Source organism: Eretmochelys imbricata, chromosome 14, assembly GCF_965152235.1.
Source record: "Eretmochelys imbricata isolate rEreImb1 chromosome 14, rEreImb1.hap1, whole genome shotgun sequence".
NCBI classification, from domain to species: domain Eukaryota; kingdom Metazoa; phylum Chordata; order Testudines; family Cheloniidae; genus Eretmochelys; species Eretmochelys imbricata.
Genome location: NC_135585.1, coordinates 8,299,950 through 8,315,383, shown reverse-complemented (window position 1 = coordinate 8,315,383; position 15,434 = coordinate 8,299,950). Strand labels below are relative to the sequence as shown.

General features: G+C 41.7%; 1 protein-coding gene across 1 annotated transcript in view; it reads right to left on the bottom strand.

Annotated features, from left to right (window-relative positions):
* The window catches only part of PITPNC1 (phosphatidylinositol transfer protein cytoplasmic 1), a 197,738-nt gene that overhangs the window by 41,166 nt on the left and 141,138 nt on the right, over nucleotides 1-15,434 (bottom strand). Inside the window, 1 exon segment of the mRNA XM_077834431.1 lies at nucleotides 1,448-1,543. Coding sequence (XP_077690557.1) covers nucleotides 1,448-1,543 — 96 coding nt within the window.

Genomic DNA, 15,434 nt, shown 5'->3' with positions numbered 1-15,434 from the left:
GACAGAGACAAACACCTACAAGATCTCTATCAAGCATTCTTACAACAACAGTACCCACCTGCTGAAGTGAAGAAACAGACTGACAGAGCCAGAAGAGCACCCAGAAGTCACCTACTACAGGACAGGCCCAACAAAGAAAATAACAGAATGCCACTAGCCAACACCTTCGGCCCCCAACTAAAACCTCTCCAACACATCATCAAGGATCTACAACCTATCCTGAAGGATGACCCATCACTCTCACAGATCTTGGGAGACAGGCCAGTCCTTGCTTACAGACAGCCCCCCAACCTGAAGCAAATACTCACCAGCAACCACACACCACACAACAGAACCACTAACCCAGGAACCTATCCTTGCAACAAAGCCCGTTGCCAACTGTGTCCACTTATCCATTCAGGGGACATCATCATAGGGCCTAATCACATCAGCCACACTATCAGAGGCTCGTTCACCAGCACATCTACCAATGTGATATGTGCCATCATGTGCCAGCAATGCCCCTCTGTCATGTACATTGGTCAAACTGGTCAGTCTCTACGTAAAAGAATAAATGGACACAAATCAGACATCAAGAATTATAACATTCAAAAATCAGTCGAGAACACTTCAATCTCTCTGGTCACTTGATTACAAACCTAAAAGTGGCAATTCTTCAACAAAAAAACTTCAAAAACAGACCCCAACGAGAGACTGCTGAATTGGAATTAATTTGCAAACTGGATACAATTAACTTAGGCTTGAATAGAGACTGGGAGTGGATGGGTCATTACACAAAGTAAAACTATTTCCCCATGTTTATTTCCTCCCCCCACCCCCACCGTTCCTCAGACGTTCTTGTTTACTGCTGGAAATGGCCCACCTTGATTATCACTACAAAAGGTCCCCGGGTCCCCCCTCTCCCTCCCGCCGCCCCGCTCTCCTGCTGGTAATAGCTCATCTTAAGTGTTCACTCTCCTTACAATGTGTATGGTAACACCCATTGTTTCATGTTCTCTATGTATATAAATCTCCCCACTGTATTTTCCATTAAATGCATCCGATGAAGTGAGCTGTAGCTCACGAAAAGCTTATGCTCAAATAAATTTGTTAGTCTCTAAGGTGCCACAAGTCCTGCTTTTCTTTTTAAGATCTTAAAAGAGATCCACACATTTTGCATATGGATACCATGTCAAACAAAGATCAACCTGAAGTATGTCTGTTCCCTGTAAGCAGACTGCAGAGCAATGCATATATTGTTTATAAGCCTTCTCAGAAAAATAACATATTTTTGAAAGTACAAAGAGAAATCTGGACAACATTTTAGCACTCCAGTGGGGGATTCTCTGAAGCTCCCAGTGGACAGCACCTGGCTTCTGCAACAGGGGTCAGATATGTGGGAAAAAAATCCTACCAGTGACAAATGAACTCTAGGCTACATTCCTTCTTCACTGTTTTATACTCTTACCTCCGATTCTTTGTAATAGCGCTCAGGGATTTCGTCACAGGCAATATCGATAAAGCAGACTTCTCGCTCAAGATCTTTGGCTTCATTGTCAAAAATCTGCAAGATTTAAAGAAACTTTAACTTTACAACAGGACAGTTCCAGCTGCAATAGTGTTTACTAGGCATTGTGAGGGGCTGAGCCAATGGCTTGTAGAACAGCAGAGCGCATAGTGCAGAGGGATCTGACCTCATGCTTGGAACGCTTGCAGCAGCACTCCATGTTCCACATAATGCCAAGTCATCTGCAGAATCCAGAGGCCCTGTACACGTGCCAGAGCACGCAATGAGGCCCAGGGGAGAAAGTGGGTGTGACCAAGGAGGCAAACAACAAGCAATACATTCCTAAGCAGGATCCAACTGCTGCTTAAGAGGAGTGTGCAGCAGCCATCGTTTTGGGGTATTTAATCACTCCTGCTTCAAGCCAGGAGGCATTGGACTGTACTTAACAGTACACCCTGCTTAGCGCCTCTTGCTGCTGCTCTGCTCAGTCCATTCCTTTCCATGTCACTCTGCACATCTTTGCAGGATCCAGCCCCTAGTGACTTCTGGGTAAAGCAGATATTTCGTCAAGGGATTATTATTTATGTTGCCTTCTCTAATTGTTGGGCCAGATATCACCATCGAGGGAAAAGCTGACTTTCCAGACTCAAGTTTTTTTTGTTCTTTCAAAAGAGTTATTAGAAGAGTTATTCTACTTTCGGGACAACGATGAAATGTATCTGTGCATGTGTATGAAATGAGACAAAGCTTCGACTCTGCTGTTATACTGAGACTCAGGATTCTGGCTGAATCCTACAGATTAAAAGGTTGAGGAAACCGTAAAGTCACAGGATAAAGTTCTGCTCTCAGGTGTGTGCATGAAGCTCCTATGGATTTAAATCCTTTAGGACTAGGTTTTGAAAGGCCAGACTCTATTTCTGCACCTACATACTAGGGGTGCACTTTTGGAACCACAATTATTTGCATGTACAATTTAGGCAATTTCTAACTACCTGACTGTGCCCACAAATCAACTACATGGGCATCTCAATGACATATGCTGTGTCTGCATTGTTTTGTTGGCACAAAATGGTGGCCAGGGTAAGGCAGTCCTAAAGCCAGGAGAGCCATGCATGCACATTCAAGGACAAGAACTGGCCAACAGTGTGTTTTACCTGAGTAGTACCATGCTCTACAGCTAACATTTTCAGGAACTATATATATCCCTTGCTTGAAAAATAAATTTAATGAACATATAAAAAAGTTAATTCCATTTCATTTCAGCCCAGTGGGACAATTAATTTGATATAAGGATACAAAATGCAGCGCTACTCAGTAGCCAGACTGCCAGTTTGGTATTTCTTCAAGAAACATAACTATTCAATATACAGCAGTCATAATGAAAGAGGGACTGGAAATGGGCCAGTTTATGGGAGGAGGTTGAGCTAGGCCAGTTTGTAAATTCTTAACAGGTTGCTATTAGTAACACAGGTAAGAAACTTTCTTAAAAATATGTATTTTAATCCGACATTGTCCATTCAGCTGTGTACTTGAGATGTTGCAGGCTCAATCTTCGAGTAGAACCTATAAATTACACACAATTCAATTTTTTTCTCGCTTTAAAAAAGTTAGAAATAGGTCAGGTGGACAGATTTCTGGAGGCTGTTCAATTAAATCACTGGCCTTTGCTAGACTGTCAGCCAAGTGAATGGTTAGAAATGGACCTAAAAATGTACAGTCTTCAGAGGGTTAATTTAGGAGGAAGAGATTACATCCCTCTCCATCTCCATTAGTCCTCCACCTCTAGAATTTGGCACTAGAACACAGACCGTTTCCTTAGTTCCAAAAGTTGGCTGCATGACGTCCTGGCTCCCCATTACTAGCCCAAGTTGTCATCTAATCATTGGTCCCTGTTCTTTTCTTAGAATGTCCTCAGAAGATTTGCAGATAGAGATTTAATCTCTTAGTTTTATCAGCAGTGGAAAATAAGAAGTCATTAGAGCACAAGATTGATTTCTTTTTTAGGTCTAATTCTCTTATTGCCCCGTCTAGCCAAATACTCCAGGATATTCTTAAAGCCCACAGGGGGGATGGTTTGATTGCTTTTGTAATCAAAATTAAGAGGCTGGAGAAATTAAAAAGTTTTAAAAAAAGAGATTAAAGCCCACAAAAAGAAACATAAGGCTCCCAATCTGTGCAGCTCTATTTGCAAGTGTGCAGAGAGTGACTGACAAGAATGCTTTGTATCCTTCATAATAAAAAAGAAATTGTAGAAAGGCTGAATGTTAAATATTATTAAATCTGAACGGTCGTTCTGAGAGAGAGAGAGAGAGTGCACACTTTACTGCAATATTCAAGCATCTGTGCACTTCCATTTTCCAAGAGGGATGAAAACTGCTCAAGAGAAGTTTCCCAGTCAGACTAAATCACCCCCAAAATAACAGAAGAACAGACAGTAGATTTTAATCAGGCTATTTTGTATCCAGATAAAGTCGTTTGTTTAGAACGAATTTAAATGCCAAAAAAACCCAACAAAACCCTGGGACAACGTTAGAAGAAGATGCCCAAAGAAAGATCACACAGGGCACTGAAACCAAAACAAGTGCTTTTCAATTTACCCCCATTTCTTTTCTTTCTACGAGCTCCACCACCTTTTCTCTCCCAGGCTTCTGGCTCAAATCTAGCCCAGGTTGTAGTGACTGTCAGTTTCTGCCATCTGACAGTGAATACTTAGGGTATGTGTTCACTGCAGAGTTAATCTGGGTTAACCTCCCACCCTGACACTTGGGTGGGAGCACCTGGGTTATCCCAATTTGGGTGTGAGCAGCTAGACTACAAAGCCATACAATTGTACAAAGCCATACTCAAGTTTGCCCACTTGATTGCATCCACACTGGTTCTTCACTCACTCAGGTGAGAAAGTAGGACTTCTGGGGTCACGTCCCATGGTTCTTTGTGCTGCTTTAAACAGAGCTGATATATGATTCTTTCTTACTGAATTGTGAGGGTACTTGTCTGCCTACATTAAAAGCTTGTCTCAAAGGTACTTGTCTCAAAGGTAGAAATTCTGTCCCCATAATTAAGCAATGGGGTTCACTTTAGAAATCACAATTTGATAGCACAGCATAACTAACCATATACCAGCTTTCATGCTGAAAAATTTCTGGCATTTAGCTAAACAGTGATATACAGAAGAAAGATTTCAGTGCTCAGATAAGGTATTAGATCCTGGGCTTGGTTCTCAGTAACACTGAGACCCCTTTATAGTGGGTATATCTGTATGCCCATTTTAAGGCCCTTTCACATGGCCAGTGTCACGTAAAAGAGCCCTAGTGTAAGTGAGAATCAAGCCTTCCATGAACAGCACTGAGTCTGTGTAATTGAATCAGGAACTGAATGTTCCTATAGCTACTACTACTTCATAAGCAAAGCCTGTCCTAGCTCCAACTCCATGCACAGTAATATATAATACTGTACAACCTATGCACAAGGGGGACAAGGTAGTATTTCCTAACCACTAGGCATTTAATTCTCCCTAATAACATTGCATTAATAGAAAAATAAAAAAAGATTATGGGCACAATCCTCATCTCCAATCCGTCCCCTTTACGTTGGGTGAAAGGGCCAGAGCAGTATAAAGGGGCTCGATAAGCCGTGATCTGGCCAAGGGAGGATTCCCCCAGCACAGGAATGGCAGAATCCAGACAGGCCCTCTTCTGGGGAGCCCCCTCGCAAGCCCTGACACAGGGGACATGCCAAGGGTAGGGCTTTTGACAAAGAGGGGTTTGGGGTGTGGAGCTGCAGTATGCAGCACTGTGGAGATTCTGAACAGCGCTATGCCCCACAGGCAGCTGGAGACAAGCTGCTGTAACTGAGGCCCCCAGAGCAGCTCAGGATCAGGAGGGCACAAAGGTGGCTTAAAACCATCTTAGCCCCCTCTCCCTCTGAGCTGTGTTTTCTGTGCTGTGCCTCTTAGGAACTCAGGAGACAACCTCTCCCTAAGCGACTGTGATTTTAGTTAACTCTTCAGGTCCTCAAGCTTTTATGTAGGCTTTCTTTAAAATTGCTGTTTAAATATAAATAAAGTAACTGAATCTTATTATCAGGCCGCATGCAAAGAAATTAACTAGAGATAATGGTAATCGCCTGGGCTATGACAGAATGGTGATAATTGGCAAACTGAGAAAGGGATTAAATATTTCCCTACATTTCATTTCAAGCAGATCCTCTACCACGAAGGAAGCAATCATGTTGTCAGCCTCAGTGCCTGATGACAATTCCCTCCACCAGCAAATAACCTCAGAGGTATATCAGACTCTCATCTTAATAACATGCATATTTTAGTGCAAGCTAAACCCAAATTGATGAGTTCTCTTTTATAAGGCCTTAATACCCCCTACAAATCTAAGCTGGAGAACAGAATTTTACTAGGCTTAAGCAGGAATAGGCATCCCTATTATGGTACTTTTGGAATACTCTGCTTTGCCCTGAAAGTTAAATAAACTCAGAAAGCTCCTGTCTATGGTTTAAGCCCCGCTTGCCTGATTCATTTGAGTAATCCCACTCAAATCAATGATATAGCGTAGAGTGAGCAGGATTTATCCCTTAAAAACTCAGTCCTAAGGCAATTCTCCTGCAAGATCTCCCCATGCAACTTGCACAGACACTCAGGAGTTTGCTAGAGCCCAATGTTTGGAGATGTGATATGCCAGGCATGATTACCAGTAGGATGGCTCAGTTCCATGAGCTGTGTGTGATACTCCTTCGGGGAGGGAGTCAAGGGTGGGGAGAAATCATACAGAGTCCCTGAAACTGCAGATTGAATTAAACAGCATCCATTTCATTTACAGCAAGTGATAATGCAAACTAATCCAACATAGGAGGAAAAGGGCAAATACACTTGCTGATTGGGAAACTATTGAAGGATTAGGGGTAGGAGCCAGATCATTTTAAAGGCAAGGAAATTACTCTAGTTTCCCCCTAAAAATAAACTGATGGTGAATTCTTTTTCAGACTGTAAGTGAGTGTTTCTTTTAGAAAGGGAAGAACCCAGGCTCTACCATGCTGTATGGTTGACACTCACACCTTTGCAGGGAGGCCAGTACAAGGCCAACACAGCACTTAAGTCCCATTTAAACCCTCAAATTAAATTTAAGTGGGATTTAAGTGGTGCACTGGCCTTGTGCTAGACCTCTGCACAGAGTGAATTTCACCTTATATAACTAAAGCCTAAACGATATACGAGAACGATTGAACAACGTGTAAGTATTGTAGAGTGCACTTTCATAGATTCAGAGGCACGTAACGTGCAACACTTAGGGCCTTATTTTCAGATGTGCTAAGCAGCTGTAATGTCAGATGGAGTCAATGGGAGCTGTGGCTGCTCAGCACTTCCGTAAATAAGGCCCACAGTATCTCAAGTTGGGCACTCAAAAAATAAGACACGCAAAATTAGTGGCCACAGTTGAAAAATCTGGCCTTGAAGTTTATGAAAAACTCGGAGCCCTTTGAAGGGAAGATGCTATAAGCATGATTGCGTGCACATCAGTCTCCCCAAGACAGCTACATTTGCACGTCTTTCCATTCCTGTTTTCATTCATTTATAACTTCCCTCGTTCAGGTTGAAATACTCCAGACCTGATAGCTGCCTGAACTGTGTTTTTTTTTAAGTTTGAGCAAAAGCAGTTCAACAATTTTTTAATACGAGGAGCATAAAAAATAAACATATTCCCCATTAGGAAAAGAAATCTTGCAGAACAAAAGTTCTAGTACCAAAATGGCTCAGGAAAGAAAACAGAAATTGGGCCTAGAGGATGAGTGTGAGTGAGCACTCCAGTGAAAACTGGCTTTTGATTTGATCAATTAATAACCCATTGAAAATGACTCTCTTTGCATTCACAGTATATTTTATGCAGAGTTTTCTTGCTCATAAAGTGTACACTAAGGAAGGATGCATTGTATCTATCTGCATGGCTCACTTAGTTATGCTTATTATTAATTATTTGTATTATAACAGAGCTTAAAGTTTCCATTGTGTTGGGTGTCATACATACACATAGTAAGAGACAGCCCCATGTCATGAAGATCTTCTCATCTAAACAGACATGGCAAAGGGTGAGAAGGGAAACAGAGGCACAGAGAAACGAAGTGACTTGTCCAGGGTCACACAGCAGGCTGGTGAAAGAGCCAGGAATAGAACGCCTGATTATTAGTCTAGTGGTCTACACATTGGACCATACTGTGCAGTAAAAATGCTGTGAGGTGCGATGGTGAATGTCTGCAGGTGCCCTGGCCTCATTATCTGTGCACCTAGAAATGTAAGAGCTGAACAGCTCATGAGTTTTGCAACACAGAAGCTCCTGCCTCTGGATCTCATAAGATGTGGGATGGACTGTTTTGGTGCTAACTAGGTTCTCTTTCTAAGATATGTATTTTATTCTCAGCCATGAAATTTCTTCTCAGCCAGCAGCAACACCTTCCTTTAGTGTACTTCAAGGGATGAGCCAGTTAACTACAAAGCTAATTGAGCTGAAAATGTAGGTGGCCTGTATGTGTCAGCTAATTTCCACCAACTGTGTGTTATGCTTTATCTGTAGTACATTGTGTAAGATGGTTTACTTGATATAAATAACTTCTGAGGACTCTAAGGCATACACAAAGAAATACAAATTACTACAAGACACGATGACAGGATTTCTAAGGCAGCAGGAAAAAAGTATGATATGCTGAATTACATGAGGAATAATAAAAAGAAAAGGAGGACTTGTGGCACCTTAGAGACCAACAAATTTATTTGAGCATAAGTTTTCGTGAGCTACAGCTCACTTCATCAGATGCATTAATAGATGATCATGGGCTGTGTTGTGATGGATAAAATAAGTGGTCAGTGTTAAGGTTACTGGCTTTTGAGTGCTTCACTGTGCAACCTTAACATTCTCTTAAAAATGTAAGTGTTTTCAAAGGAATAATTGTTGTTGTTTAATAAATGTTGTTAAATGTTGCTCTGTGAAGTGTCAAATATGGGGTCATAACTGTGGTGCAGCCAATATTTCCCCAGGCCCAGAGAATGAGTGTATCAAGGCCTCTCTCTAATTGTATTACCAGCCATGTCTCCTTACAGCCAATTACTGGATCTGCTTCCTACCCAAGACACAAAAAAATGGGCACAGGCCCAAACCACTTAAGAATTGCAGAAGATTGTATCTAGTGCAGAGGTGGGCAAACTACAGTCTGCAGGACCATCCTGCCCGGCCCTTGAGACCCCAGCCCCTCCCCTGCTGTCCCCCCTCCCCTGCAGCCTCAGCTCGCTGCGCTGACAGTGCTCTGGCCAGCCACTCCTGCCGGGCAGCACGGTGGCAGGGCTGGCTCTGGCCAGGCGGGGGGGCTGCGAGCTCCTGCTGCTGAGCAGCATGGTAAGGGGACGGGGAGTGGGGCGGGGGCGCTGGATAAGGGGAAGGGGTCCCAGGGGGCAGTCAGGGGACAGGGAGAGGGTGGTTGGATGGGGCGGAGCGGGGGGGGGAGTTGGATAGGCATGAGAGTCCCAGGGACCTGTCATGGGGCGGGGCAGTCAGGGGACAGGGAGCGGAATGGTGGTGGTTAGGGGTGGGGTTCTAGGGGGACGATCAGGGGACAAGGAGCAGGGGAGGTTAGATGGGTAGAAGGTTCTGAGGGGGGGCAATCAGGGGCGGGAAGTGAGAGGGGGCGGATGGGGGTGGGGCCAGGCTGTTTGGGGAGGCACAGCCTTCCCTACCCGGCCCTCCATACAGTTTTGAAACCCCGATGTGGCTCTCGGGCCAAAAAGTTTGCCTAGCCCTGATCTCATGTCTACTACTGAAACAGAAGGGAACAAGTTGTACCATCCTTATGCAGCAGTTGGTTTTGCTCTCCCTGCGAGTACTGTTTTTTTAATATATTCTAAAACAATGTGTGCTAACTACCCTGACCAGGCTCACTTGCTCTAGCTGTGTGCTAAAGTACCAACAAGCAAGCTGGCTTCCATATATTTATTTTCAAGATGTTCTACACAATTACCACTCCCCACACCTCTTCTGAATCCTTATGAATATTATTGAATTAGCTGAACTTACCAAAATGGAATGAGGCCCGAACCCCAATTTTGCCCTGGGATTTGACTCCTGACTCTGTCCCCAATCCCCTGCTTTGGTTTCTGACTCCCAACTCTGACCACTAGGCTTGACTGCCCTCGTCCTGATGCTCATATTGATAAGACCAGGATCCAATAATGGAGACGGGATTCCAGCCCCGTACAATAGGTTCAATATTTTAAAGCTACAAAGGGGTCACTATTTGGATAACTGTGCAGAGAGCAACGGAACTGCTGGCACTGATGTTGGGACCTAATCTCTGTAGGTTTATAAAGAAGTAAGCCCACTGCCTGGGCAGATTTTCCCTCACACCAAGGTCCCTCTGCAGCTGCAGATTTGTCAGTCTGCTGCAACCAGCCCTGCCATAGAACCTGCCTCCCTGAAATACAACATTTTGGGGGGATTTTAGCTGGAATTGGCACTCTTCCTTCACTTCACAGGGCGGTGATTCCTTAGCAACTGCTAGAATGAAAACTTTCGTCTTTATTTATTCAAATATTCTCGTTACAGAATCCTTTTCATGGCTCAACATTTGTTATTGTTTTTTCTGTTCCTTGGAATAGGAACAGCAAGTGCTTTGATAACGGGATTGAATAGGTAGTTTGTTTTGCTGAAGCTTCTCCAGTGCCTTTGTATCTTTTGCTGAAATTTTGCCATTTTGTTTTCTTTCTTTTTTATTTTAACATTTTTAGCTGAATTTAGTACTTTAGGAAGGAGCCAGACTGGGAGTTCTGAAGCCTCAAGTCTCCTATTCATTCAGAAAACAAGCACAACTGCCTGCCAACTCTGTAGGAGAAGGACCACTTCTAAGGGATATTTAGTTTCTATGGCCAGCTCTGTCCTAACCCCTTTCCTGAGACCACCAACATACATCAATTAGCACTGGTTGGTGTGGTGGATTTTGTGATGTGGGTTCCTGTCCATTAGGAAGTGAACTGAGACCACAAACTCCTTTCACATAGATTTAAAAGCAGCCAGACTAATGGCTGTTGACCACTCCTGAGCTGAGCTAGAATTGAATGAATGCCCTAGACATAAAAAATTCCCTTCCTAATAGCAAATATATTGGGCTATTCCCTGGCTCGCTATTTTGTAACTTCTTACACCAAGAAGAACCTCATTGACTCATACTATCCTTATGCCTCCTACAGCAACAGCACTCTTGGACGACTATGTACTCTTCTTTCTAAAGCAATGAAAATCCATCCTAGCCACTCTGAAGCTAAACCAACACACCTATCCTGATTCTTTGCACTTGGGCTTGGTCCTACTCATATATTCCCTACGCAAACAGAGCCCCCATTGATCTGAATGAGAGATTGGACCCATAAAGCATAAACCTAAAATGAGGCCATACAGATTTTTATAATACCAGCTAAATGAATGCTTGTTAACACTCAACAAATGCTTTTATAAGGTTGTATGAGGAGAATGAAGATTGCTAGGCTGGTTTTGGCCCCGGGAATCTCTCATACCCCAGTGGAGTGCATTGCCAACCCATATGTGAGCCTTGAATGAGTCTGAATATGTAACTGGAGCTATGCTGATTTGTGTTTGTAGTGCATCCTTTATCACAGCCTACCACTCCAGCAGCGCACACAAAATATTAATACCTGATTGTATCAATAGTCAGAGCAATCCTATTCCTCTCTGTATAGACTACCAGGTTTTTGTTTCTTCAGGTGCCCATTAGGTGATTAAAATACTTGGTTTAATTAAAAAAACTCACCACTTTAAAATAGTATTCTAATTTTTTGCCTGTGAATTTCCTTTTTAAAACCTTGACAACCAGCTATTTGCTGGTCACCACTCCCACATCCTGGTTATTTTCATTAGAACTAAGTTTCACCAAGATGTCCAGAATACATCTATCGATCTATAGAAGTCCCTGAACATCCCCAGGCAATTCAGAAGTAAGCCTGTAAGGAAAATGGTGGGCGGTGGGGAGGGGGAGAGAGAATGTTTAACTGGAGAATTAAAAATTTTATGAAACAAAACCCAAGACGGGGGGTTATTTTGGTACTTTGAGGAAAGATGTGTATGTATAAATAGTGGTATAACTTTGCAAAAAGGATTGTAAATATGAGCATTTCATTTTTTCTATTAAAAATCTGGCACAAAGCCTACACTCTCTAACTTGTGATTTCAATCTCCTTGGATTGGCATAAAGCCAGAACTGTTGGCTAATTTCCAATTTAATACCACAGCATCCGATAGCAGCTTGTGTCAGCATTTCCATTATGAACCTCTGTTTTCTGAGGTTTGTAATTTGGCTTGAAAAAAGGTTAGTTAACCCAAGCCCAAATTTAAAAATAAAATAAAAAACCTGTTAATGTGCTTGAATGGGAATTTTGCCTGAGTAAGGATTGCAGGATTTGGTTTATGTTGCAATACCTGTTCACCCAGGATAATTATCTACCTGGACACATTGCACCATAGCCACCAATGTCTTTAAGTAGAGGCAACCCCATTTGAGATCATGGAATCGCACCTATTTATACCAGCTGTAAATCTGGCCCATTGAGCATGAATGAGTGACATCATTGTCTGCCATGGAGTGAACTTCAAAAAGGTAGTTGTATATTTACAGCCTTCCTCTCCCCTTTTTATCTCTTTGTCAAGCCCCCACTATTAGTTCACCTCATATGAAGTGTAGTTTATTTAGATTTATCCTGCTATCCAGTGCACCACACTCCCCCACTACTATTTACCAGTGAATGGTTTTTGAATGCCATCACATCTGTATGCAGGACCAGGTACTGGACTTGCCGTGCATGGCCTCTCTACTATTTGTTGAAGTTTTAGAAGTTAGAGGCAAGATGATTTTGTCTGGTTAATAGCCCTGTCACGATGGGCTCAATTCTGTTTTCCATGAAGCCTGTGTGTGCGCTTGGGACTGACTATTTGTAAAGGTGTTCAGCACAGGGGTGCTGGAACTATTTGTATAGTGGGGGTGCTGAGAGCCATTGAACCAAATTGTAAATCCTGTATATGATGAAAACTACTTCAAGCCAGGCGGTGCGGTAGCACCCCTCGTTCCAGCACCTATAGTTCAGCAAGGCTTGGGCCCTCCATACCATGTGACTTTCAGCCTGATCTCCCTGCATGTTTGCCTGTGTTTGTTAGAAGAGCCATTAGGTGGGGCTCTCTTCACAATAAAGAGGTTTAATTGAAAACTTGCAGGACCCAAGTAAACAGTGCAATTAATACTGTCAAACATTATCAATATAGGACAGATAAAGTTGTCCCTAAAAAGAACCTATTCTGAGATTCAGGCACATTTTGCAATGATGTATAATAAGAGGTGCTCGTAATTATCATATTTCTATTTTATAAATGTTCATCAAGGCTAAATTAGAGTACAACTGAACGCCCGCTATTAAGGTTATCATGTTTTGCCGCACAACTTTCCTTCAAATAGAAACGAACAGAAGTTCACTCTAGCCAGAGTTCCATTTCAGGATTTAGTGGAACTGCGCTATATCAGGGTTTGCGATAACTAGATTCCACTTTATTAAGTAAGAGAGCAACCAAAAAACTAAAAATAAAAAAGCAGAACCAAAAACAGCTTCGCTTGTCACCCTCGTATTTTAGGTAAAACCTACAACTGAATTTTACTCCAGCTGCATGTTTCTTTATATGGCAACAGATACTGCAAAGTTGCACATTAAAAAGGAAGGAGCATATTTTTAGAAGCATGATGTAACACTGCACATTCAATCACTTCCCAGGGTTGCAGAATTAGAACTCATAAGTTAGAAAAGATTTCCTATCTATAAATGATGACACTCCACTGTTTTGAGGCTAAATATTGAGCAATATGTACCTATTAGCCACATATTTTTAGCATGTTCTGACTATTAATTTGTCGAACAATACTGCTGTTAATTGATCAAATACTGCTATTATTCCTCTGCATAAAGGGTTATGTGCACAATAGCATTACCTCTGTGCTGTAATTTGACAAATGCTCAATTCTGAAACAAGGTGGGTGAGGTAATATCTTTTATAGGACCAAAATTCCGTTGGTGACAGTGCATTCTGTTGGAGAGCGAGGAGCACATTGGAGGTATATTCTTCTCTTGGTCCACAGACATTTATTTTTGTAGCTCCTACTGCAACAACGTTATTCAGAGTTATACACACAAAATGTGGCCCATTGAGAAGATACCACATCCTGTTATTTTTAAAGATGAGTATGCCTCTAAATCTTTGCTACCGTCTTGTATTGCCCTTAAGAGGCTATATGTATTCTTGCTAATAAATGCTCCACACCCCTCTAACAAAAGAAAGAGTATCTTGTTTTATTATTCCACATATTAAAAACTTTCATGGTATTCTTCAGTGTAACAAACCAGTCACCTTCTTAAGGGCATAGGTTTTATACTACAAGCAGCACAGGGTGGCAAGAAATTTATAAATAATTCTTTTCTATTGTGACAACTGTTCAATTATTTTTAAGTACTGTACCTTTTGCTCCCCACTATCACCAACCAGGCAGTAAAATTCACTGACCAAGTATCAGGAGAAATGTATTCTTGCATAAAAAGAGAAGTCTGTCAAAGATAATGAGAATTCTGCAACCAATATGAAAAGCCCAAGGAAAGTGAAACATCTTTCTGCAACTCACTCGTTTATTTTAATAGCATCTGCCCACCCTACAAGTTTGCCCTAGCCTAGAGTAACTTTCCCCGGCCCAGACAGCATGTAGCATGCAGATCTAGCTTAAAAACAGCTCTTTGCTAGCTATGCATGTCACACTCTGTTCCTTCCCTTCATATATTTTTATTACCATTTAATGCTGGTGTATATTTATAACGAGGTTGATACCAGCTTTGAACTCACCCACAAACGGACTCATGTGTAGCTGTCTGACATAGCTTTGGTAGACAGCAAAAACATGCAGACAGAACAATGAGAAGTATACATCTGAAAGGGTCAATAATTCTGTTTTCTTTGCATGTGTGTGTGTGTGCATGTCAGAATGTTAAGGCATCTGATTCACACTTGAAACATCCACTTGCTATAATTTGACTTGTATTCTGGAGAGAATGTATTAACTTTAGATTATAACAGCCTAACCATTACATGTAGCTGTGTGCAGACCTGCCACTGAAGCTCTGTGTAAAAAAGGGTGAAACAGTTTGTTCTTGAAAACTTATAATGTTGTTCTAGACCAAGATTTAATTAATTTATATACACTCCTTGGACAACCTGTAAGAAACGGATGCAATATAAATTGACTTTTAATAAATGGATTATGGGGGTGGAGATTATTTAATGGTTTAATATTATTTCAGCAGAATTGATACAGGTCTCAGCAAAGCAAGGAATTCACTATCAACAGATGTCATACCATTGCTTCTAAAACACAAAGCTCATTTACGAATCAGGGAGCAAATAGAGGTGGCTTCCCCTGTAGCTTCTGTAGTGCACAACAACGAGAGATGTGTGAAACAGGTAACATGTTTTGCCATTTCACTTTGAGTGGCTTTGTGCGGGTTTAATTTCTCAGTGACATTTTACAAAAAGGTTATTTTTGTACTGAAAAGTTCAGAAAATCTGAACTTCCCTGGCTCATTTTTGAGTGACAAATTGGACTGTGGAATTTTTTGCTGAGATGGTTATTTTTGGTTATTTTTGTACTGAAAAATTCAGAAAATCTGAACTTCCCTGGCTCATTTTTGAGTGACAAATTGGACTGTGGAATTTTTTGCTGAGATGGGCCTATTTTCTCATTCATAGTGAAATGTGAAAAGATTTCTCAGATTTTGAGTAATTTTGCCTTTGTATTTTTTTTGCAAATATTTTGTTTATCACTATTAATACGCAAAAAAATTCCTATAGATTATATGCCCCAGACA